Consider the following 25,609-nt stretch of genomic DNA (forward strand, 5'->3'; position numbering starts at 1 on the left):
AATTCAAGAAGTGATTGAAGGTTAACATTTAATTAGGCAGTTTTACACTATCTCACCCCTCGTGTTTTGCCATATGGTTCATTCTATAAGTAAAAGAGCAAGAAAAGCTCATTTGTACAAATACGAAGATAAAGTAGCGCTCGCCGACAGCAATTTAGCATAGGGAATAAATAGCCTACATGTTACGTAACATGTTCGATTCAATGGGATCTATCTTTGTATTTAAGGGTAATTATGATGATATTCTTACGATAAACAGATTTTCAAAAGAAAAAAAAATTGGAAACCATATCTTTATGTTCACATTCATGGCATAGGCTAATTTTTTTTGTTTTTTTTACTTCCTATTTGCTTAAACTAATGTCAAATAATTTTAATTAAAGCATGAATAGACAATTGTATTCTTTTTTCAAGGGTTCTGATAATTATCTAGGCTAGCTGAAATTTTAGCGCATCTGTCTTAAATAAATGAATGAAATGAACCCAACCAATTTTTTGGCCTGAGAAATCAGACACCCCAGAAATAAGTTTGAATTCCGTCTGTTTGGGAAAATGCTGAATTAGAAACAATAAATAACTTAAATAGTAATTACAGAAAGACATATTGATATTCAGCACACATTGACCATCCCCAAAACCTTGCAAGTGAAATAAAGTGCTCCAATAGAACTCCCAAAAGCAGCAATACATGTCAGAACATAACAGACTGGTCACATGGTCAAAAGAACATAAGAATGCTGATACTAACAGGACATTTTTCTCTTACGCTGAAACGTGGAACAGACTTGCCCACAGTGTTTCTGTTTGCTGGAGACAAACCTGTCCAAATTATTTGACCTATGGGTCATTTGGATAGCTCATTTATTGTGCTGTGCATGTTATCATACATTTTGATGAATACAATTCCAAGACGAGCTTATCTGCAGACTTTTAGTTCTTGTTAAATGTTGTAATAGCAGGTTGATTCATTCCAAAAATGATACAAGTAATTGGTCATTTCAGAAGAAATACAGTAATATATATAAAAAACTGCAAGTGAAAAATCAGTCAGTGTCTGGAGTGGCCACCCTTTGCCTCGTTCAATGTGACACGTCTCCCTTGCATAGAGTTAATCAGGTTGTTTAGCTTGGCTGGTGGAATGTACGAAGTTGCTGGTTATGGCAAAAACTGGAACGTGCTGTTGTACATACCAATCCGGAGCACCCCAAACATGCTCAGTGAGTGACAGGTCAGGTGAGTATGCAGGCCACAGGGAGAACAGGAATGTTTTCAGCATCCAGGAATAGTGTACAGAGCCTTACAACATGGGCCCTGGCATTATCATGCTGAAACATGTGATATTGGTGAATGAATGGCATGACAATGGGCCTCAGGATGTTATCATGGTATCTATGTGCATTCAAAATGCCATCAATAAATTGTACTAGCTCGTTGTCTGTTGTTTATGCTCATACCATACCACTGCCACCATGGAGCACTCTGTTCACAACACTGACATTAGCAGACAGCTCACCCACTCAACGGCATACACATTGTCGGCCATCTGCCTGGTGAAGTTGAAATCAGAATTCATCCGTGAAAAGGATACTTCTCCAGCATGCCAATGGCCATCGAAGGTGAGCATTTGCGCACTCATGTCAGTTACGACGGCAAGCTGCAGTCAGGTCAAGACCATAGCGAGAATGACGAGCACATGGATGAGCTTGGATGACAGTTTGTGCAGAAATTCTTGGGATGTGCAAATCAACAGTTTCCTCAGCTGTTTGAGTGGCTGGTCTCAGACAGTCTTGCAGGTGAAGAAGCTAGTTACACATGGTCTTGCAGCTGTAAGGCTGGTTGGACGTACTGCCAAAATCACAGAAACAACGTTGGAGGCGGCTTGTGTTAGAGAAGTTAACACTCAATTCTCGGGCAACAGCTCCGGTGGACATTCCTGCGGTCAGCATGCCTAATGTGTGCTACCTCAAAGCTTGAGGCACTGTGTTGTGTGACAAAACTGCACATTTTACAGTAGCCTTTTATTGTCCCAAGGACAAGGTGCACCCGTGTAGCAATCTTGCTGTTTAATCAGTGTCTTCGTAGGCCACACCTGTCAGGTAGACGGATTGTCTTGGCAAAGGAGAATTGCTCTCTAACAGGGATTTAAACAAACTTGTGCACAGAACTATAGAGAAAAAACTTTTTGTGCACATGGAAAAGTTCAGTGATCTTTTATTTCAGCTCATGAAACATGGGACCAAAACTTTGCATGTTTATATACTTGTTCAGTGTATACAGTATACATATTCTGTATAATAAATGGGTTCCATAAAACTGTTTTTCTAGGTTGGTTTGCCTTTTTCTCACTTTGAGCACTTTCTCCTCAAAAGGTCTCTGCACAGCCCTGTGTGTGTGTCTAAAATAGTATAGGCAAATGATGCAATATCCATTTACCACTCAGTTACTATTCTGGTAATGAAAGTTTAACTCAGCCCAGATGTTCATAATTTTGCTCTTGCAACAACACTTGCACCCCTGTTGTACTTGTGGGGCAGAGTATTCCATGGTACAAAGATTACACAATCTGATAGAAGAATACTAAATTATAATACAGTTTTCTAATTCTGTCTATAACTTATCCAATTCAGCCTATCATAATAAAGTCAAGCTTTGCAACCAGGAAACGAAAAATCAAACCCTGTTTTCCATGTGAACTAGTTACAAGCAGCTTGAAACATAAAATAAATATTTGCTCTAGAGGGAGGAAGTTGCATTACTTCTGTCTGCTGGGCCAAATATATTTTCGCTCCAGCTGGCACAACGGAATCTTCGTTAATACATTACATATTAAAAGAGACCCTGAGTAGGTACTGTTGAGGTGTTTTTTTTCTCACTCCTACACGTTTCCTTTAACAATGAGTATAATGCAATCACATGTCCCGCGGGTTTTCATACAGTTGATAGGGATTAAAGTTGAACTTTGTATTAGTAACTTGAGTGGGGGCAAGGAGGAGGGAAGAAGAGAAAAGAGAAACTGAACTGCCAGAGACGGTCGCATTTTGGAGCGGAAATTAGTTTTCAGTCTATTTTTAAAACATTTACATATGTGTCTTTTATACACCATTTCATCAGATGGAATACTATTTTTAAAAGCCGGATTGTAGTGTAATCTATTCTCTATGGCAAACTACCGACGAATGCAAAGGAATGTGCGTTATACGCTCATCACGGAACGTCGCACAGCTTTACAGGTGAGAATAAAAAATCATACCCTTAGGTATGACGTGGGGGAAAACATTTTCTTCTGTTTATAAACTTATCTACAGCTCGAGCTGTAGAAGATTATGTTTCTGCGAGTTGGTGGTGTTTTAAAGTAGAATGAACGAGTTTGTCTAATTTTATTCTCTTCGTGGAACACACAGTGGTAATGTAAGATAGAGACTCAAAGTGGAATATCATTACAGTTGACAAGATCGAACAATTAAAATATGGTAGGCCTATCAACTTATTATTGAGAGCTAGTCATAGACCTGTTGCTTAAATGTTAAGTCAGAGTCTTGAAAGTTGAGATTACAGACGTCGAAAAGACAGTTGGGTACGATTTAAAGTGTTAATAGCCTATACTGGAAAATGGCAAAAAGCTGTTGGGAAAGAAACGAATTTAAATGTCCCAGGATATTTTATATGCAGTCTTGTACAGCTGTTTATGATAGGCCTGCATGGAGACAGTCGTTTTTGTTAAAAGTTTGATAGGCTAGGCTACTGATTTGAATATGATAAATTTAGTCAAATGTGGGGCTACCTATAATCTCTGACTGGGCTTCGTTTCTCTCCTAAGTGAAACAAACGGGATCCTAACGATTTGCGCTTTTGGAACAACTTCTTTGTGTGCGATAGCCTACAAAATTAGGCACACGTTATCAGCAGGACAACATCAGTAGGGAAACGAGGAGAAGACTACAAAGGAAACGACCAAACATGTATGACAGCTCTAGCATCCCAGAGCTGTCAGATAGGATCAGCTCTACCGCTCATTTGAATTCCCATTTGGGCGGAGCAGCATCGCCGATGGTTGAGGAGGAGGAATCTGGACGCGATACAGCGAATGCCAGTGGAAAAGACTCCCACGTTTCAGAAATCTGCAGGGCGTCTGGCGACTATGTCAGTCTCGCTGACCGTATGTCTAGGGTTGGGACTCATCAAGCTTCGATACGCCGGTCGAGGCTGCGAAGGCAACCGGAGATAAGTGAGCCCTGCTCCATCGGTGCGCTGAACACCTACAGTGTTTCGCAAAAACTACTAGGGGAAGTAACAGAGAAGGGCTCCATTACTCCCGCCATGCGAAAGAAATACTTAAAGGACCTTCTTGTAAACAACGGTTTGCACAGTGGTCTCGGAAGCCTATTACTCTCATCCAGCGCATCTTCTAAAGACTGTGATCACGACGCACCTTATAGCACAGAAGAAAGCAACACCAGCAGCGCATTCTGGGTTTTGGACCCCATGGAGCATGCGTGGATGCTGTCGATTGTGGATGGAAATTTTGACACCATAGTGGATTATCTCTCAGAGGATTTCAGTTTGTTGACTAGAAAGGATTTCGTCAGTGGTTTCACCGTGGTCCACTGGCTAGCAAAGAACGGCAGGGATGAAACACTGGTAAAGCTATTCAAGTACGCTGAAAGGGAGGGGTTCCCAGTGAATGTAAACTTAAAAGCAAGCGGAGGCCTCACCCCCCTTCACGTGGCTGCGATGCACGGTCAGTACATGGTGATTAAAATTTTGGTCGGCGCGTTTGGTGCCGATGTGGAGGTCATGGATTACAGTGGCAGAAGAGCGTGGCAGTACCTGAAGACCAACGCCCCTGCGGAGATGAGGGAGCTATTGGACGGGAAGGACGAGTATGAGCATGGGGCAGTTGGGTATCACAATGCCAACAGCGGGAGTGCTGCACAAAACTCCAACAGTGACGTTAAAGGAGAGGAGGTCGAGGTAGACTCGTTTGTAAGGAGAAATAACCGTTCGATGTTTGGGTCTTTCAGAAAGTTCCTGTCACCGGTAATAAATTTTGTCAACAGCAGCATGAGAAACCCTATGGGCACTGACTCCTAAGAGGATACGAACACCGATGCTTGGTCAGATTGGAGGTAGCCAATTAAGACATTAAAATATATTTGAATAGGCCTATAGACAGGTCTAACAAGCTACGCGAAAACGTGTGGGTTTCCTTCAATACCGCATTTGTGAGAGTAGTTTGCCTGTTGGGTGTTTTGTAAACGCCAGATCACTGTGTTCGTGGTTTTATCCCAAACAACCACGTTGCTATTCCTTTTTTAATGGTAGAATATGCACTTTATTGTAACAAAACGTTTTGTATATTATAATTATCCAGTTTTTTTCTTCATTTGGCTACTGCTTTTTTTATTTTTATTTTTTGAAAATATCAGTGAAAACCTATTTTAACTATTCACTGTAGGTCTACTTTGGATCTCAAGTTTGTAGTCCAATACTGAAACTCAAAACACTCTATTCAAATCTGAACACCCTGCAAGACAGGTTTTCAAAGGGGGAATTCAGACAACACCATAACCACACCTAAACAAACACGAAGGCAACTGCGAAGTGTAGACAACCATTGAATTAAGTGAAAGCCACTGTAGTGAAATGTATTGCCGACGATGTCCTTCGATTACGATTGATAATCTCTGGTGTCTGGCCTGTTCTGAATCCTGCTTTCAAAAGAATAACAAATACATCATCATTCTTAAGAAATTCATACACAAGGAAGATTTCTTAATTTAATCAGGCTTTAAGTTTTGACATTACCTGCTTAGCAAGACCACTTTATACCAGCAAGCCCAAACCTGAGGCACAGCACTTTAATCAAAGGTAGAACAAGGTGAGATCAGCTCTTGAGTCGCTCACAATCAGGCTCAACAGGACTACTTGACTGCAGGGGGGGAGGACAAGTCCTGTGACCTATCCTAAATAAACCTTTTCATTTTTCAAATCTACAACACTTCTGCTTCTCTCAGTACTTCTGTGAATCAGATCTTGTGAAGAACCCCCAGGCCACTGTCCAAGTGATTTCACATCACTACACTGTTCTTTAAATCAAGCAAAGAATGATAGTATCATTCTGAAAGTACTCTAGATTCTGTTACAACAGTGAGGCAAATAAAGTGACTCCAAACACAATATAATTGATTCTGGATAATCTTGAGTGCAAAAAGCATGAAAATTAAACTTTAAGGTACATTTTATACAGCTTGAATGATGCAGACATCTGCAAGAAACAGGCCTCCAAGCACAAGCCAGTTTTGACTCCGAAAGCTGCAGTCCAAGCCAAACAATCAGACAAGCTGTGAGGACCAGTAATGGTTCTTGTATAAATTTTTTATGTGTTACACTGGTGATGCACTCATCTGTAGATGAATCCATTAAATTTCTATGAAAGAAACTGAGCTTGCTTTCTAAAATCAAAGTGGATTTCCATATTAACAGTGCATGAAGCTATATTTAAAAACTATTACCATAGCCAGAAGTTCATTAAAAAAAAAAAAAAATTCCAATTTCACCACTTCATTTCACCCATTTTTATTGTTCACATACAGAGATGAGCAGAGTATCTGTACAAAAAAGGAGAGACTGCCAGTCCATGTCATGGTCTCTTCTGGTCTGGGCCCAGAGGATGTCATCATGAATAAGGCCAAGACTGTGGAAGCTTGTGAGGATAGAAGGGAAGCAGTTACAAGCCCAGTTTGGTCCTCCTCCAGTGTCTTCTCTTGGAGTTGTACCTGTGAGTTAAGAAATATACTCCAGTATACTTTTTTTCTGTCCACGCCCCCTCAGCTCTTTAAATTATGTTGAAATAACCACTAAGAGTGATAGACACATTGTTACATGTTTCTTCCTTATGGAATATATTTTGAGCAGGTAAAAATAAATGCATCCACTCTTCAGTTTCCAATTTGAGAAAGTTCTTGAAATTCCAGAATATAGGAATAGAACCAGTGATGTGCATATTTAACCATTTACAGTGCGATAAGAAATAAGCAAATGATATATGATGAAAAAATGTATATATTGTACATGAAATTTGAGCAGTTTGGAAAAATTGGCCAATAAAGCACACAAAAATAACAGGCCTGAATATCTGCCTGGACATATTACCAGCCTTTCTCATAAAGAATGTAAACTAGACAGGGATGCATATGCACCTCTCCCAAAACAGAAAGCAGACATGGTGCTCTGCACCCAGAAATAAAGGTAGCTGTCTATAAGGTTAAATAAAATAGCATGCATATCCTTATGTCACTGCCACAGAGCATCCTCATCATATGGGAACTCTGAGGAGGTTGTTACTCCACGGCAGCAGGTTACTGTTAGCAGGATAATGGCAGTACTCCCACAGAATGAAGCACTGTAATTGCAACCTGCTGGACCAAAGCATAGAAACTAAACCATTTAAACCGACCAGGCGCAAGCTCAAGACAATCAGGTGCGCGAGCTCACAGGGTAGCTAACCTAGTCGGCTAAATTATTTAGGTTTCCACGGTCCCTAAATAGTTAAACAATAAGTTAGCTAACCAGCTAGTAGCAGAACATGGCTTTCCGTAAACTAACCAGCTTTAAACTAGTTACCTGATTTTGTTGCCAGTCTTCATTCTGATCCACTGTGGGATAGGTCGGTTCTGTTTCTGCTTCTTCGCTAGAAAGCGTTTGATCCTGAAAGTCTTGTGGGAAGACTGGAAGAGCAAGAATACATGTAATTCGCGCTTGATTCATAAACCTTAATTGGTATAGCTAGCTCGCACGTATTTACAGATCCACATCGAATTACAACGTTAGTTATGTATCCACAATCTGCACAGGTAATAAATTGCGACAATCCAAGGACTGTCAAAGACAAGCATTTCCACCACGTTACTCATTTATATATCGAAGAACACCAAATCGTCCCCAAAAAGTCTGCATCAAGTCGCAGCAAAGCGGCTACTATCTGGTTAGCAGCACCGGGAATATATTTCTTTTTGATAAGTACGTCCAAGCCATTCAATTCTTGCAGCAAAATTTGAGTTAACAACTCATTTTGCTGTTAATACAATCAATTCAAGGACTTAAATATGTATACACGAGGATGATAAACGATATTTTCTCACCATTATGAATTTACCGTCCTGTCTCCACAATGGCGGTAGTTGAAAAGAGAGAACTCTGGGAAATGGTATGGTTGAAGTGAGATTACGTTCACGCCACCCAGAGGACGCAAAAAGTACCACAGACACGATCAGGTAGAGACGCCGAGGTTTAAATGGATAAGGACAGGCATGAACAAGTGTAAGAAATAAGCGAAAGGTAAGCGATGATAGAAAGAGGAGGTAGTTGTATAGAGGAGTACTGGAATAAGAGCCGAGAGTTGTTTTATGATACTACAGAAGGAAATTCAACAACAAAGCTTGAGGCTTATGTCATTTTTAACACAATGGGGTGGGGGGAGGCTAAAGTGAGGAGAAGGGGGATGAAAAAGATAAGGGATTAGCAGGGAAGAAGATGGTAAAAGTAAGGAAATTAGATAAATTAAGACAAAGAAAAGAGGAGTGAGGAAGTGGAAGAGGGAGCCCATGCATGTATGATAGGCCTCCACTAAGAGGTAGATATTCTATGTTCTATATCTCATGTTTTGCTTGTGTTTAAAGGGGTATGGACAGTGAGTTAGATGAAAACAATTAACTGTAAACACTGACAAAATATCATAAGCATAATGGATGCCAATGGAACTTACCAAACTGCAGTACCACACCCAGAATTTCGAACATATCCTGGAAATTTCTGCAAACAGCTCTGATAACTTGCTTTCATAATGGTCCTGAGAGTAATGCACATGACATATATCAATACATATCACCTGTAATACACACTTGAAAATAACTAGCTAGGCCAAAGTGGCCACTCATACCCTAGATCAATTAACATTTCTTTATTAAGATGTGTTCTTTGGATATATTTTCAAGATGAATGGCCTAGACTGGAAATACATTACAAAACATCTATGATAATATGATATTAATGCAATGTACATCACTGGCAACAACACTTAAGTAGGCTTGTGATTGATCAAAACAGAGACACATTTCTGAGCCAGTCAAAAAAAGAGAAGGTAAGAAATTTGTTAACAATTTGATAACTCATTGATATGCATAGGTTCAAGTAAATAGGATACATATTAGAAAATCCACAGTCTCTGGATCCTTATAGCCAGCATTGAGAGGAGTACCAATACCACATTAAATTACCTAACTAGTTGCCCATGCTCTATAAGAGATAGATTTGATAGACAAGAGATAAATATAAATAGATAGAATGTTGTTTCTGATTAATTAAAAATAACAAGAATATGGATTACTAAAAGAACTCACTATACTGTAAGTACCATAGTCAGAAGTTCAAAAATATCCTGCAAATTATTTTCTTCAAAGGGATCCAACCTTCTTTCATAGAATTGAGGGTAATGATTAAAGTATAAATGTCAGCACATAATATATATCACCTGTGCATTATTGTGACATCATGTGTGACCTCAAAGCCCACAGACCATCCTCTGGCTCAGAGGCCACTTGTGACTCATAGTTCTATGGACATCACAGAAGCCTACAGTATCTATTTACAATCAATTTAATGGGAATGCACATTGTCAGCAGTGAAAAGAAGGCTCTTCTTGGCAAACAAGTTAAAGCAGGCTATGTCTGCTTTATTGTTGTAAGGGTAGACAGATAATGCAGATAAATAGATCAACATTTACTCAAGATCTGTCTGTAGCTACATATGAACAGCCAGACAAACGTAGACAGTGAAACATCTAGATATTACAGAGTATAGCAGGTGACACTGTAAGCAAATTAACCTGGTAAGAGATATGTTGAGATGATACAGAGATGTACAGTTCAAAACAATTTTATGTTATTTATATATGTATTCTGTTTATTTTAAAACAAATAACATGAAATTTAACAGATTACTATAAATGGAGCTTGCATTGAACCAAAGGAAAAATGTATTCATTATTTAATAAAGCCAACAGATAATACAGTAAACTACTGTGACACATTTAGCCTCAACACTCATAAACCACATCAACTGGCCTTTGATATATATACATCATAACACTTTACGACATTCATTTTGTTGTCTTGGCTACAGCATGTACTCACTTATATACTCCCAGTTAAAACTTTCCTGGCTATTCATTAACCTGTAAGCATGTATGAATTGCAGACCGGGCAGCTGCTTCCCCACAAGCTGCATGATTGTGTCAAAGTGCTAAGATCCTAGGACATGACTCAAATCCAAATCCAGCCCTGGTTTTCAGGCTGTGACATTTAACTTCATGCCCATCAGGCTGGAGAACACCATACTGCTTCAGCTCTTCAGCTGGCATGTGCAGCCATTTTAATGCATTTTCTTAAACAGGTAAATGTCCGATGCCTCCGAAACATCATATTGTATCAATAACATTGGAAAGTGTTGAAAAACTGTTTAAAACATTTTTATTACACAATTCCTTGTATACCTCTGAACCCATTTATATGGTTGCTACATTAAAGAAATATATTCAATGTTCAATGTACACAACTGAATGTAAAGTAAGGCTGTGCTTAGTCAATCAATGTGAACAGTACCATTACTCAATACAGTATCCCACACAATCTATTTAGAAGCAGAATTTGCAATTGAATTAAGCCTATGTGGTTGCACTACACAATGACAGCTTATGTGCAGCTTGGTCATGTAAAAAGAGTGGTCAGGGTGATCAGAAAAGCAGTCATTTCTGAATCATTCCATGTGTGGAAATGTACAAACTGAACATCAGGGAATACTTGAACCAACCTTGCAGTGAAAAAAAGGCACAGAACCATAGCCTCCAACAGAAGACCAAATTCAATCTTGCCACTGCCCCCTGTGCAACTTGCATCTTCTCTGATATTGTATCTTGTTGATATCTTTTCAGTTTAGTTTACAGAATGGACAGCAAGTTTCCAATGGCGAAACAGGTTATACAAACGTACTTTATTTCACACATCTTTCATTTCACACAAGCAGTTTTGAGGAGCAGAAGATGTCCCCTACAATGTACATTATTAAGCTTGTAAGCTGCAGTAGCACACAATTCAGCCTCGTGCACATCATTAGCTCTACATTCGCTCTACATCAGAACCAGAACCAAACAGCTTGACCAAAGAAATGCTCCTTTTGATAGGAACGGAACTACGCAGACATGCTTTGGGACCACAGAAATGAACAACATACATGACAGTAAAGGTGAACTTAACTCACATATACACTGCTTTTGAAAGACTGAAGAAACAGACCAGGTAAGGAAGAACAGGATATCGTCGTAGGGAGCCTTCACACTCGAAAAAGGCAGAGGAGCTTTATATATGTACCTTCTTTGGGCACAGTGTGTAGGCATTACTTACGAAGGAGCAGGCCTTCCAAATGCATTACATGAACCACAGCTACTCTACTGCATAGTACAGCATATGTTTGGCTCCGTGTCCTCTGTAAGGTCACTTTCGGTTCACTTGGTCCAATGAGCTTTGGCCTCTCATAGCGAGCCCCATTTCTGAGCTGACATTTGGATAGTGAAACATTTCCCTTGCTTCTCTCAGAAGCAGGGGCTAAAACTGGGGCTGGTACAGGCACTGGAGGGAGACACAGGCACGTATGTCGTGGAGGGAGAAGAGGGAGAGTGAGGCGTGGCCCGGCCCCGGCCGACCTGAGGCACATCCTCTTGCGAGTTTGCGCTGACCCCCCACGGTCCTCGCTCATCTCTCGTCTACTTCCTCTCGTTTGTTTAAATCAGTCCTCTGCTTTCTCTCGCGGACACTTGGCCTCGCTCTCCGGCTTCCTTTCTGCGGCCGGAAGGTCTCCTCCTCGGTTGCGGCTTCTGGCTCCTGGCTGGTACAGCTGGATGGCGGGGCGATCCTAATATGCACAAACACACCCATGTGAAGTCAAACAAGTTAAAGCTACAAAAAGTATAGTGCAAAATTAACACTCTACACAAGACCGGCTGAAGGCCGATTCAGATAAAGAAACATCGGCTGAAGGTTTTACAACTTTTTAAGGAGAAATCTTGTTCAGTGTGTTCAGAGTTTTAAAATGTCGACTGGCTGCTGGGGTCTTAAGGATTCAATATAATATGTCAAATCTCAGGTTCAGTTACTAACTCTACCAACAGATAATCTGCTGTTATGGAAACAGTCCATTTGTAAAGTGGTTGTTTTATGCGGACTGTCTTTACCCCGCAACATTGTAATATTTTAAATTAACAATTAAAGATCTTGTCTGCTGCCGCAGATTTGGCCTGAACCAGGATTAAGAAAGCTGACAAGAAATTTATGCTTTGGATCCCTTGACAGTTACCTTGTTTCGTACACGGTCTCTTTTGGCACTATCTTCCTTCTTCTCGTCTTTGGTGGGCTTCTCGGGTTTATCACCATGACCGGGGGGGTCTCCCACATTCTCATTCTTTCTCTTCTCCCAGACACGGTCTTTCTCCTTCTTTCCATCCTCGTCTCGTTTCCGGTAGTTCTCCCCATCGTGACGATCCCTCCTCCTCCGTCGTTCATCGTCCTGTCTCCTCAGGCGCTCCTTCTCTTTCTGACGCCGCTCCCTGTCCCTGTCCCTGTCCCGGTCGCGATCCCGATCCCGATCCCTCTCCCGTTCCACGTCCCGATCTCTGTGCTCCTTCCGGCCATCGTCCTCAGTCCTGCTCCAAGCAAACAATAACCAATGAATGAGTTTTTGAGCAGGTCTGTTTCCCATCTCAGCTTAAAAATCAGTTAGAAACAAACCAAATCAAGAAACTCACTTCCTTCCCCTATCCTCACGGTTTTCGTTGTTCTGCCGCTTCTTTGAGTCGGTACCGCCCAGAGCCTTGTCATCCTTCAGCTTGTCCTTTTCAGTTTTCTTCGCCTTATCTTTGGGCTTATCGGAGTCCACATCATCCCCTTTCTCTGGCTTCTTCAAGAGCTGAACACAGGCAGAACAAGAAGCACCATTTTGCAAAGTGTAGTTGAGTTGAATTATTTTTAAATACGTGAACACTGAATGATGAAAAAGTAGGATTCCACTCCACTGAGCTAAATTTGAGGTCCCTCAAATTTGGTGCAAAATCAAAATTCAGAAAAAAGTAGGTAGAGAAAAAGTTTATTGTTAACCAATATGACCAGGTTTAAAAGTCTTAAAATGTGCATTGACATTTCAGTGAAGTTGAATAAGAATCCTGTACACAGACATCAAACAATCTCTGGCTGGGATTCCAAACCTGTCACAGACCAATACCTTAATCTTTGGCTCTTCCTTAGATTTTTCTCCGTCTTTCTCGTGGTTTTTCTCTCCTTTTTTCAGCTTCTCTGCCTCCTTGCGCTTCCTCCTGTCCTCCTCCCGCCACTTGCGGCGCTCCTCGTCCCTCAGTCGCTTACGCTCCAATTCCCTTCGTCTCCTCTCCTCTTTTTTCTCCTCTCTGATTCGCTGAAAGACCAAACGCACAGTATGAGTACACACAGTATGTACAGCTAAAAAAAGCAACCCCCACCAGAGGATAAACATTTACCTGTTTGTTTTTAAGGAAGTCCAAGAGAGGAGTTGTTTTTTTTGCTGGAAAAAAAATAAAAATAAAACCAACAAGTTAAAAATGAAACAAATTACCTCTTATAATATATATATATATATATATATATATATGATACATACTTCCCTATACCAGTACCTCAAACTTGACTTACTTTGATACACACACAAATAGCAGATGAATACATTACCTCTAAGGTACAAAAGTAAAACATTCTGTCATTTACATACCAACTAACTCTTTTGTTTTAGCCTCGATTTCTTCCAGCAGCGTTTCAGGAGTAGATGTCAATTTTTCGTCATCTCCATTATAATATTCCAAAAATTTCTTGTAGTCAGCATCTTACAAACACAAGGAAAAAAATACATACTTGTATTTTAATCACAGTAATTTGCTCTAGGTTAGCAAGAAAAACAAAACAGAACTGTGCCTTTGTAATTACCTTCGTCAATAGTGCCAGCTTTCGCATCTTTCTTCTTACTCTTCTTTTTGGCAATCTTTTGAAAAGGTGCAAACTCAACAATGGCTGGATATTCCTGCCCTGGTCCAAAAATAATTTGGGTTAATATACTATTTATTAGACAGAAATTAAAACCTAACTTTGCCAAGTAACAAACAATTCTGCACAGATTTCTTTGACATTTGCACCGTCTGTAGGGCTGTAGGCACTGTTCCCACCATATCAGGTAATCGACAAAGAACATTCATAAAACAAATCTGCTGTTAATTTTCCACAGCATGAAACAGGCAGACCACGAACGTCACAACCAATAGAGCAGGACATACCTCTGTTATCTATGAAAACATATCCATCAAACCGGTCTCTGAAAAGGACAATATCCTCTTGGTTCTTGAAATTTATATAAGCCCTGGAGAACAGGTGGGGGAACAGGCTGTGAAGGTAAAAAAAATTATCAGTTGTCTACAGTACATCCTATTTTTTTTTTTTTGTAGCATTCATTTTCCCCCAAAAAAGACTGATTTTACAGTTTGTGTAACTGTGCTTTAAGTCACCTGGTATCATTCGAGAAGAATTCCAGGTAGTCAACCTCAGGAAGGGGCTGAAGTTGCTCCTCTAGCTCCTCTTTAGTTAGACTGGGTGGGAGACGGCGGACCACTATCTGTAATGGATGAATTATTGAAGATGGAAAATATCTCAGACAAGAACATTGTAACAAGTGCACTTTTAATGTCACTGACTTCATTAAATGTGGTTCTATTGTGTTCTTGAACATAACAAAATGTACTAACTCTATTTATAAGTTACACCAGTGTCAGTGATCTGAGTAGGTTTCTTCAATATTATTAAATATTGTTGTTCCTCCGTGTAACGTCAGGCGTACTTCAAAACTGTACATATTAACGTTGTTGTTAATGTGATAAACTTCTCTATCAAACCACCTTAAAGCCAACATCGATGTTTCTTTTTTAGCTTGATAGTCAACTAGCTGCTGATAATTTTCGTAATAAGCTAACGTCAGCTAAATGTCGCCCTACATTTTCTGTTAAATGTCACTTAAAATGACGAATTGTTCTATGAACTACATGCCTATCTCGGATAGTTTAACTGCACTGTCTGAATTTTAAAAATACAGGCTTAATTTACGGCTACATTAGACGGCTAGCTATTTTAGCAAGTGTGCTATCGTGATTAATCCGAGACAGGCCTGCCCATCCCCTTCTCGCTCGCACAGCTCGTTACCTTTGTCATCGCTTCCTTCTTCTCTTTACTAGGCTTTTCTTGCTTCTCGTTTTCTTCACATTTTATCTCCACTTTCTTCTCCCTCGGACGGGCATTCTCCTTGTCCTCTTTCATTTTAAAATGATGTTTTTAGTAAGATCATCCGAAGTACGAACGCAGCTCTGAACTTTTTTTGTATATTCAGGGTTTCTTTTCTGTTAGTCGAGCAACACCGAGGGTAATCGTTGATTGGTTATTAGTGTGTCATAAGACAACGCGATAAAAAACGAGAGCTGTGAAACAGCTAATGTTTATTTGGAATACGCAGGCCTATACAATCTAGCAGCACGTCTTCGTAGTTGTAAGTACGCAAAATAATTGTAGAACTATAGTAGAATATCTGCTCTTCCCTAAATAAATCTAGTGTTATATTTCAAAATTTCTACATTTTAAGAGTGCTGCAGTTTGCTTTATATGGAGCATATGGTAATACCATAACCCAGTATCATTAATTGCAGAATAATTGCTATTAGACTAATAACACACCTAACAAACTACTATATGCATTGTCATATTGTAGTAAAAACTGGAGTAAAAACGACAATATTGTAATCACAATGCAGAACATCAAAACTAGATAGATGGCGCTATTTGGTTATATCAGCCTTTTGGTGTTCTCGTTGCTTCGAAAACACTACTCCTTTCACCGGAAGTAGGCGAATGACCGTCAAAGCTTTTAGGACGGAGGATAAATCGAATTTTTGATAAAAACTTGCCTTTATTACTTTGAAAATACCCGTGGCCGACGACCATGTGGTATGAAATATTGCCCGGTTTTGCTGTAATGGCTGTCTGTCTTATGATTCCTGGTATCGCCACGATTCACATCCAGAAATTTACAAATAAAAAAAGTGTGAGTACCTTGGTAGAGGGAGCCGACTGTAGTGACCTCTTCTTTTAACTGGAGGCTTAGGCTAGCTAGCTAGCAAATCGTTTAACTGTTTTAAACAGTGTTTAACGTTGATTCTCTGTCTGACGTTAATTTAGATATGCTGTTAAGCTGTGTATGGCTTCTTTGAAACTGTGTACAGACCATTATAAGCAAGCTTCTAAATAGACCAAATTCTACCGTAATAGTTGGGTTTCTAATAAGACAGGGTATGGACACTAGTTATAGTTCATATCACGTTTATCGGCTAACTATAAAGCTAACGTAGCGTATGTTTCGCTCTGTTGTGTTATGTGAAGGGTCATGAACGCCGATTAATGGTTTATTTTCATCACCGTAACTGTCTGGTTACGACTGGCTATTAATATTGGTCTGTAAAAGCAAACGACCAGTTAAATAACAACCAACATTTCCCTGTAGCAGGAAGCTGCAGCGAAGTGACTAGCAAATGTCAGACTTTAACCACTGTCCTACTGTTGTTAACCCCGTTGGTTAGCTAGCTAACGCAGAATTTCTTAGGTTAACTAGTTGAGAGTTGATAACGAGCTGCATCTGTTGCAATGGTATGGGATACAGCTAGCCAGATGGCCAAAACGTTGAAAATCCACTAATCATCCGTTTATTTTCAGTCAAACAGCATTGCACGGGTTCCGTACCACTATTACCTGCTGGATAGAGACAGACGACTGTTTGGAGATGGAAAACATTCCGCACCCAAGGTAAAAATCCAAACCATATACAAAAAGGTTTTATTCTTTAATGTCTAAAAATAATTGTCCTTGAGTGAATTGGATCCTGAAGGTTGTTGTTATGAGACTGGTCTAACATTAGAACTTTTTCTGTTCTTTTTAGGGATTAGAAAACATAAACTGAAGATACCAGACTTCCTGTCAAGATTTGGACCTTGAATTGATGATTTATTTTACATTAAATGTATTAAAGGATTGAGAATTATTTATATTTGTTTTAAGTTCATTCAATTTCAAGTCACTGAAAATAAATATTCATAGTTGAATACATACCTGTTTTAGCTACACAACTATTTTGCACATGGTAATGCAGCTCAAAAGCAGAGATGCAGTACATCTGTAAGAATAAAATCTTGCAAACGTCTGAAGTAATTATAGAAATCGCAAGGGCCTCATGTTTGCCCCACAAAAAAAGAGTAATTTCTTCAGATGTTTTAACATGATACATGACTGGAGTTCAAGAAAACAAATATTTTGATGTTAAATTTTTATGACTGACCATCAAATGACCAGAAAATAGCCGTGTGCTACACCAAACCCTGTGCTAACCCGCCCAGGTCTCCCCTAGTTGCATACTGCTTTTGGTAATTTGGGGCATGAATGAAACACCCCGTTAGGTTTAACCGTGCAGAAGTGTCTGCACTTCTGCCTGGCTAGCAATCCCAGCACGCTAGCATGCTATATCAAAGCTATGCGATCTATCAGTCACTAAAAGACTGTTTACAATTACATACAGACTTTTGGCAGTGTCTCTCAAAATATAAATCTTCCTCCGTTGGTAACAAAAAGGGGTAATTCTGCTCATTTAACCCGATGACCTTATACAGTTCAGTGGTTTAACCTGAAGTACGTTGTTCAAGATCGATGCAACCACTTAAAAAGTATGTTACATTTTGCCCTGCTGTCCCCAACACAATACCTTCGGCGTGTTTGTAATGGCGAAACGGACAAGTGCTAATTCCTCTGGAGAATTGCTAAGTAAACAATGGATATTCTATTGACATTTATCTGAGTTAGTATGTTTTCTGGACTAAAATTACTGTGGATTTTGTTCACTAGATCCTTGCCATGATAAAAACACTGTCTTCACCATGATTCATGTCATCTCTGGATTTCCAAAATACAAAGAAAGTGTGGGCCCCCAGTTTTGCCTTACTAAGGGGTTTAAATTAAATTTAGGTGTATGCATTATGGCGGGTGTGTCTGCTGGGCTGTTCTCCTGAATTGGCAGACGATGTCACAGCCTTAAAACCGACCAGCCATTCCAGTGGATTCACAGTCCGGGTATTTGAAGTGGCATGTACTGCAGAACGACCAAATGCATTTGGTTAAGCTCCAACAGGTGTAGAGATCAAGCGTGATGTAGGCAAAACATCCAAGTGCAAACACATGCACGTGCTTTAACATTTGCTTCAGAGGTCTGCTGTGGGAGGAGACATAAGCTCTGTAGCCTCAAATGCAGAACAGCAACGACAGGCATAATGGGCTGCGCACCCTCCAAATCCCCTAGCATGAACCCTGCAGCTCGATTTCCCAGGGACAGCTCTGACATGGACACTTGCTCCAGTTTCCTGTCTAGCCGGAAGAGCTCCTCTTGCACCCCTGAGATGACAATGCATGGGTCAGTCTTTGTCACAGGTAAGCATCTTAACTCAGGGCTGCCCAGCCCTGTTCCTGGATATCTACTGTCCTGTAGATTTTCATTTCAACACAAATTTTTCATGCCTGATTCTACTGAGCAGCTCTGTGCACATAGTTAGGGTTGGAGTGTAAACCTACAGGAAAGTAGATCTCCGGGAACAAGGTTGGGCAGCCCTGGTCTAACTCTAGGGGCTTTCTCTTTGTGCAGCAGTGGAACCGTGACCATGCAGTAAATTAAATGAAGTTCGCAGCCACATGGCCAATGTGGCAATGTCAATATTAATTTAGCTTTTACAACAGGCTAAAGGCATTTAGATTTTTATTTTCCAGCCATACAGTAAAACGAGATTCATTAACAAGCTAAAAAGATTTTTATCTTAACATGCTTAGAGAAATCAGAGAATTTACAACTAACTATGGACAAAATAATATTGAAGGATTACTGTAAATATATAGCATTGTGAATATCCACATATTACAGTAAGTATACAAAAAACATGGTGTGTAGCCACAGCATGTTTACATGGCTTGAAAAGGACAGACAGGTGCATTGTGCTTCTCTTTGTTTGCAATAAGTATTACCTCTGCCTGTATGCTTCATATGGCCATCCATGTGAATGGGTGGACTTTAGTCATGCTTTCAAAATTATTTAATTTCTCCAAGACATAAGATAATAGTTCTAGGTTCAGATACAAAATTTATATTGAAGGGATAGTTTATTGTCAACTGACGATATTATCTATTTCATCTTTGCTAGATTTAACCCATAACGATTAAAATTAAACTGGTATACTTTAAAAGATCATTCCTGTTCCTTGATATGTATTGTCTATTTTTCACCTTAGTTCCTAGCAATGACCACCATGGCTGCCGTCTGCTTCCACCTTTGACACTTGACCCAGGAAGGGATCAGCTGACAGAGCAGAATCAGAGCAGAGCCAACAGAGATCCATATCCCAAATGAGGATATAAAATACAGGATGAAGTAAACTCTGTTTCATGAAGACCATGGATTGGTTTCTGTATGATCATAGGCCTACAAAATAAAAATGGACATGATTTATTTATTCAGGTTTCAAACCCCATGTTTTGTATGTAATAAGATAGTAAACAGCAATTGAGATTTCAATTCATATTAGTATTTGGAACAGCTTTTTCACAAGTTGCCAGTGATAGTATGAGTCCAAGTATGGTTAATGACACTTAATCATATGCTTGGCTACATTTTATTTTTCAGTTTTATTTTGAAATTTCCTATCGAACTTCTTTGACCCCTCATGACCCCTTTTGACTGACCCAAGTATCACAATTTCTGAGCCAGATTATAAATCGTATCCCCATGAATTAAAAAAAGATGTTGCTTAAAACTACCAAAAATCAACCATGCCTCACCTAATATTGAATAGTTTGCTTTCAAAGAAATGTATAAATAATGGGCAGTTTTGTAACATGTATTTTTAGAACTCATTTGGAAAATTTATTTTTGAAAAAACTACAGATACAGAGCTCGGCGTGTGCCAATTTTAACACTACTGAAGACTAAAACACTTTAAAGCCTGAATGTTCTTCAAAATAAAGGAACAATACTGAGATGTGTTCAAACAGCCCAGTGGTGCAAAGTGATTATTACAGAAGCTTGCTTTTAATCATTTTAATAAGCAGAATTATATACAATGGTCTCCATGCGATTTTGAAATAGCTTAAGCAGTTTACACAATTTTAATTTGACCTCATTTACCAAGTTTAGAATTGGATTATTGTCATTAAAATTACAAATGTAATACAAACCTAACACCTTAGTTCACAAAAAAGGTTTACAAAAGTATCAAGATACTTCAGAAATTTCATAACATGAACAAAGCTTAAAAAACATATATTCCATGTCCAAAAAATATTTTTGTCAAAACCTTGAATCCCAAATTCACATATTTAATATTTAAAGTTGGGTTGTATGGTCTATGGCTTGTCACCGCCTTTAGTTTTCCTGTACACCATCTCACGGAAACTGGACAGGATCTTGGTCTCCCTCTTCCTGCGCTCCTCCAGATTAAAAGACGCCAATGCTCTCTTCTCGTCTGCACTATAGATCTGGTTTTCCTTCCTCAGACGCACAGCCTCCATGCGCCGATGCCTAAGGGGGAGAGAATCAAGAATCATAAATAATGTGAAGGATTACAAATGGGTTTTAAACAGACTCCAGAGAGACGTCTATTCAATAAACTATGAGCAGTTGTCTCTCCCACTGTTAATTCTCCAAATGCAAATGTTTAAACACAGCATGTTTGAACTCCCACAAGCAATGGTTGCAGATTCAAGAAACGGCACAACAAGGAGACCGCTCTGATCACAGGCATCAGTTCAGAGTAACTGTCATATTCACAAATCTTTAGAGCAGATGAGATGGGCGTGACAATCTCATCATCATTGTACACTACCATTCCACCCAAAAAGTGTACAGATCAGTGAATTGTTGCACGTGCTCTGAATGGAGGGGATATATTAATTTTCTAAAAGACAGATTAAACATCATGCATAAGAGAAATACTAAAGTAAATATTAAGCCTTGAATATTTGCAGTTGAGAGAAGCAAAGCTGAGTGCAAAAATCTGCCTGGCTATGTCTACAAAGGGTAGTCAATAAAGGCTAGAGAAATCAGCCATTTTAACCCTTTGACGAGTACGGTTTTGGAATGCTTTTTCAAAATTCTAAGTTAGTGTTCTAGAACTCTTTTTAGAACATTGCTCTCCATTACCAGTAATAAATGTTACATCAGCATTAGAATTTCAAAAGAACATTCTAATCACATATGTGATCTTACACCTTAAAGGGTTAATTCATCATTTACATCACTTATTAATTCACAGTAACACAAAATGTGTCAGAGCAGTACACCTTAAGTTAATTAAGTGATCCCTAACAGAACCAAATCTGACACCCCACTGTTTGTGGGTTTGCCTTCTTACCTGCTACCACTCATCACAAAGCCAGACTTCTCAAAGTCAGCAATCTCATCGCTGGTCAGCCCAATTTCACCTCTTCTAGGGATACGTTTGCCAGCTTTCACATACTCAGCCATGGCTGCACCTTCACCTGGCAACAGTGCATGTCCAAAACTGAAATAAAGAAGCAACACATCAGCATTTATCACTGTGTAATGCAAAGGCCAACAGTACCAAAAACCGGTTACACTTTGTTTGCAAGTGGCACTGAATTGTCCACCGCATCAGTCCAACCCAACTCTTGGGCTAATGTGGTAGAAAGTGATGTCAGGAATAGCTCTCATATCTAGAAGTAGTAAAAATGAAAAAATAAGACCATGAACTCATAATGGATTACTTGCTATCACACACACACACACACACACACACAGTGAATAAAGACCAGAAATGTACCCACTCTGTAAGCCTGCCTTCCTGGGACAGATGGGTGAGGGGAACCTCGGGGCCCACAATCTGTGGACCATCACACACTCTCTCTACCCACAGCTCTCCACTTGGGTCCTCCTCCTGCTCACTTTGGTCACTGCTTGAATCACTGGACTGTTTACGGTTCTTCTTGCTCTTCTTCTTCTTTGACTTCTTCCTACAGGACATGAGTTAGGCCATCAGTGATCTAAATGTCTTTACAGGAATTTGAGAGACAGGCGGTAAGAGGGAACATGACCACAAGTTACTTTTTTTTCTTCTTCTTCTTTTCCTTCTTCTTAACTTCTTCCTCTATAAAACAAAAACACAAAAAACAGAAATGATATTAGCTAGACACAAGCACAGATGGGTGGATGAAGTAAGTTTGCTCTCTTCAGTGTAAAGTGCTCTGGGATCATATAAAAGGTGATAAACGAATCCAACCCATTCTTTTTGTTATCACTACGTTACGTTTGTGCCTCTAAAGTGATGTATGCTGGGATATCCTTACCCTCAGAGTCGCTGTCAGATTCACTGTCCTCTGAATGCTTTCTGTGCTTCTTCTTACGCTTTTTCTTCTTGTGTTTCTTCTTCTTTTCTTCTGCACATAAGATCAAACTCATGTGTGTTCAAATGCTAGTCAAAGTGTTTATACATGTTACATTATACCTTTATGTTTTAGCAGCACCATGTTCATACTGCTAATTCACACCCCTCTCATTTGTAGTGAAGACTGGGCAAACAATGGCCGTCCCATGAATTAAGGTTTGTCAAAAATATATCACTATTGCAGTCAAGGGATTTTACCTCCAGAACTTGAACTTGATTTGCCTTTATTCACATCTTCCTCCACAGGGGTATGCTCATCAGAACTTAAAGAAATGAGAGTGATGTTATAAACAAGTATTTGTCAAACCTTTGTTACACATCTTAGTGACACTGCACTGTATGCAACAGGTCAGAGAAAAAGAGCAGACCAACACTGACCACTTTATGCATGTATATGGTAGCGTTACGATTCAACATTGAAATTCACTTACTCTGGATCTCTTACTCTTGGCGAACAGCTCCACACTTCAGGTGAGCCCAATTCCCCAATTTTCTCTCGTTCTTGTAGCCGTCTTAAGTTGAGAACAAATAGATACAGTTTATGGATACATTTTATTATATTGCACAGGACAAGCAGGAAAATGCGGAAATTGTGATTACGATGGATTAAACAGGGAGTAATCTGGATTTTACATTACATTTTATTTGGCAGACGCTTTTATCCAAAGCGCCGTACAGCAAGTGCATATCGAAGGTCACTGGAAATACTACATACACAGGTCCGATGAGGTACAAATCCCATTATATTATCAGTTATCCATAGCCAAGCACATCAAGTCAAGTTCACAGAGTTAGCATACGCTACCTCAGTAGAGTTATAGCAAGTCAAACTAAAAGTGAGGCAGGATTTCAAGAGACATGATAAAGAGCTACAACAGCAAGATGACAATACAGGCAGAGCATAAGTGCTAGATGAAGAGAACAACGGATCTGTGCTGGTAACAAATGCGTGTGCATTCTGCCGTTCCAGCAAGTTGACCGTGAATAAGGGTGGATGAAAACATATTCAGACTTTTAAATAGTGATCTGTCAATATTTGATTAGTCAGCCAGTTCTCGTTTGTACTTCGTGTCAGTCTATTTTGCTAGCTTCTTACCTGGCCATAAAGGGATCTTCTCTCGCATGCCAGTAGGAATTATCCTGTCTGTCATATTGCGCAAAACGAGATCCATGGCCGTGTTTCTCATTCCTTCGGCTCGTGCTGGTTGCTCTATCCCTGGACCTGGATCTGGACCTAGAACGACTCTGGTTATTCCTCCTATAAACACCAGTGCCTTGTCCCGCCTTGGAATCGCATAATCGCAGAAGTCGATCGTTGATGGAACTTCCATCATGTTTTTTGTTTGGTCGGTCCGCTGGACTCAAGTCACGACTCCGGGATCGACCACTTCGTCTGTGGACATGTCTAGGCTCGGGGCTCCGACTCATTGACCGATCGACGGAAGGCATGATTTGTGTTTGTTTAGTTATGTAGCTAGCTAACTTAGTTACTGCTGGATGAAGAACGCAGACACTTTAGCACATACAATCCGTCGTGGCAAATTAGCGACTCGATCTTTTCACTCAGTAAGGATATTTGTTTTGGAAAAACAAGGCCGCTCTAAAAAGACAAGTGGGATTTCCAGAACTGCACATACTTCCTCTTGCGTGTGTGGGCTGACGTAAACGGACCTCCGAGCATCAAGTAACTTTTCAGTAGTTCCTTGTCGAATATAAAACGTGTACGTTTTGAACAATTAATTTCAGTGGTTATATTACATAACGTTACGTGTTATGTAACATCTCAAAATTTCAACAACAAAAAATCCGTTCATTAGAACAGCCATGAAATATTCACCAGTTGTTACCTAACTTGACGCTATATATAGCTACCTCACATTTTCACCAAGCTTGCTAGCTAGAATTTTTTGCCATACGCCGTTTTGACAGCTAAGGTTAGTCTAAACTAGCTGGTTGAAATGGCTTAGTTAACGTGTTAGTCAGCGATTAGTGAAGTAGTATGCAGTCGATTGTGTAGCGCGGTAGGTATTGATATTAGATAGATGAAAACGTACAAATTCGCAATGGAGCACTGCTAGTTAGCCAAAACTACACTGTTCACGCTAAGCTAACGGTACAATGCAAGGGGCGAGTACACTGAAAACACGCGATTCAAAGGAAATTATCGGGTTGCGACTCCTGTTGGTCATGCGATTAACTAGCAGGTCGTTTCAGCAGGAAAAGGGAGTGCGGCGTTTTGTTGTCTGGCGATATATTGGAAATATAAAGCAAGGGCATACTGCTTGGCTTTGCAGGTAAATAACGCATTCGCGGTTTATATCATCATTTGCACAAATTGATTTGGTGTATTGATTAGCCTTAATTTAAAAGATCAGTTCGCTGCAAATAAGGCCACAACCCTCCGTGGACCAGGAAGGAGGGTTCATTGAGAAAACGGTTTTCTTTTTTCCGTTTACATGGCTAGTTAGCTAGCCAGTATATTCGCAGTGCTGTTGCTCGTCACTCTTAGTAATTATTTTAAATATATATTTTTTTAGCTAGCTACCTATATATAAAAGCAGTACTTTGCAGCACAGCTGCCTCAGGCGTCCATATACACTTTCAAAGAACTGACAAGGTAGATCGCTTGGTTGCTGAACTTTGTGTTGCCAGCAAGCAAACCCTGACGGGTTGAAGACACGCTAGCCAGTTAGCTTACGAGGCTTTATACCGTAGGCCTCTTACTAACTTGAGAATTGTCGTTTTTCAGGCATGATTTTTTAGTGGCCGACACAAACGTTCACAGGTTGTGTTAAGGTGTGTTTTGATAAAAATATAGGAAAGATTTTCGATTGCCCTGATAATCTAATTGATTAATATTAGAAAGGTAGCACTTGCATCTGTAGCAAGTGAGCTAACGTTAGCTCGCTAGCTACCGACATCATAAACAAAACAAAAGAATTTATCCCCTGCCTCGATAA

At 39.8% G+C, this 25,609-nt stretch overlaps 5 protein-coding genes and 1 non-coding gene across 6 annotated transcripts; 2 read left to right on the top strand and 4 right to left on the bottom strand.

Moving 5' to 3' along the window:
* The first annotated feature begins 2,822 nt into the window (after positions 1-2,822).
* On the top strand, positions 2,823-6,524 carry sowahd (sosondowah ankyrin repeat domain family d). Its single transcript, XM_064329256.1, has 2 exons — positions 2,823-3,230; positions 3,818-6,524. Exon 2 carries the CDS (start codon positions 3,958-3,960, stop codon positions 5,089-5,091), a length of 1,134 nt encoding a protein of 377 aa, XP_064185326.1. The 5' UTR covers positions 2,823-3,230; positions 3,818-3,957; the 3' UTR covers positions 5,092-6,524.
* Positions 6,525-6,560: 36 nt separating this feature from the next.
* Positions 6,561-8,214, bottom strand: rpl39 (ribosomal protein L39). Its single transcript, XM_064329263.1, has 3 exons — positions 8,142-8,214; positions 7,624-7,727; positions 6,561-6,776 (listed from the first exon to the last, which is right to left on the bottom strand). The coding sequence occupies exons 1-3, from the start codon at positions 8,142-8,144 to the stop codon at positions 6,728-6,730; spliced, it is 156 nt and encodes a 51-aa protein (XP_064185333.1). The 5' UTR covers positions 8,145-8,214; the 3' UTR covers positions 6,561-6,727.
* LOC135252074 (small nucleolar RNA SNORA69) lies at positions 7,289-7,422 on the bottom strand. The gene has a single exon (XR_010329304.1). It is a non-coding gene; the product is annotated as a small nucleolar RNA SNORA69 (small nucleolar RNA).
* Positions 8,215-11,027: 2,813 nt separating the features above from the next.
* Positions 11,028-15,540, bottom strand: upf3b (UPF3B regulator of nonsense mediated mRNA decay). Its single transcript, XM_064329250.1, has 10 exons — positions 15,318-15,540; positions 14,630-14,736; positions 14,402-14,508; positions 14,058-14,156; positions 13,846-13,956; positions 13,598-13,641; positions 13,327-13,515; positions 12,854-13,014; positions 12,406-12,751; positions 11,028-11,964 (listed from the first exon to the last, which is right to left on the bottom strand). Exons 1-10 carry the CDS (start codon positions 15,429-15,431, stop codon positions 11,839-11,841), a joined length of 1,404 nt encoding a protein of 467 aa, XP_064185320.1. The 5' UTR covers positions 15,432-15,540; the 3' UTR covers positions 11,028-11,838.
* Positions 15,541-15,982: 442 nt separating this feature from the next.
* Positions 15,983-17,199, top strand: ndufa1 (NADH:ubiquinone oxidoreductase subunit A1). Its single transcript, XM_064329265.1, has 3 exons — positions 15,983-16,209; positions 16,875-16,964; positions 17,098-17,199. Exons 1-3 carry the CDS (start codon positions 16,108-16,110, stop codon positions 17,116-17,118), a joined length of 213 nt encoding a protein of 70 aa, XP_064185335.1. The 5' UTR covers positions 15,983-16,107; the 3' UTR covers positions 17,119-17,199.
* Positions 17,200-20,088: 2,889 nt separating this feature from the next.
* nkap (NFKB activating protein) lies at positions 20,089-24,787 on the bottom strand. Its single transcript, XM_064329254.1, has 8 exons — positions 23,746-24,787; positions 23,081-23,161; positions 22,848-22,912; positions 22,552-22,641; positions 22,310-22,352; positions 22,033-22,218; positions 21,600-21,749; positions 20,089-20,767 (listed from the first exon to the last, which is right to left on the bottom strand). Exons 1-8 carry the CDS (start codon positions 24,096-24,098, stop codon positions 20,593-20,595), a joined length of 1,143 nt encoding a protein of 380 aa, XP_064185324.1. The 5' UTR covers positions 24,099-24,787; the 3' UTR covers positions 20,089-20,592.
* Between the last annotated feature and the right edge of the window lie 822 nt (positions 24,788-25,609).

The sequence above is a fragment of the Anguilla rostrata genome, chromosome 3, assembly GCF_018555375.3.
Source record: "Anguilla rostrata isolate EN2019 chromosome 3, ASM1855537v3, whole genome shotgun sequence".
NCBI classification, from domain to species: Eukaryota; Metazoa; Chordata; class Actinopteri; order Anguilliformes; family Anguillidae; genus Anguilla; species Anguilla rostrata.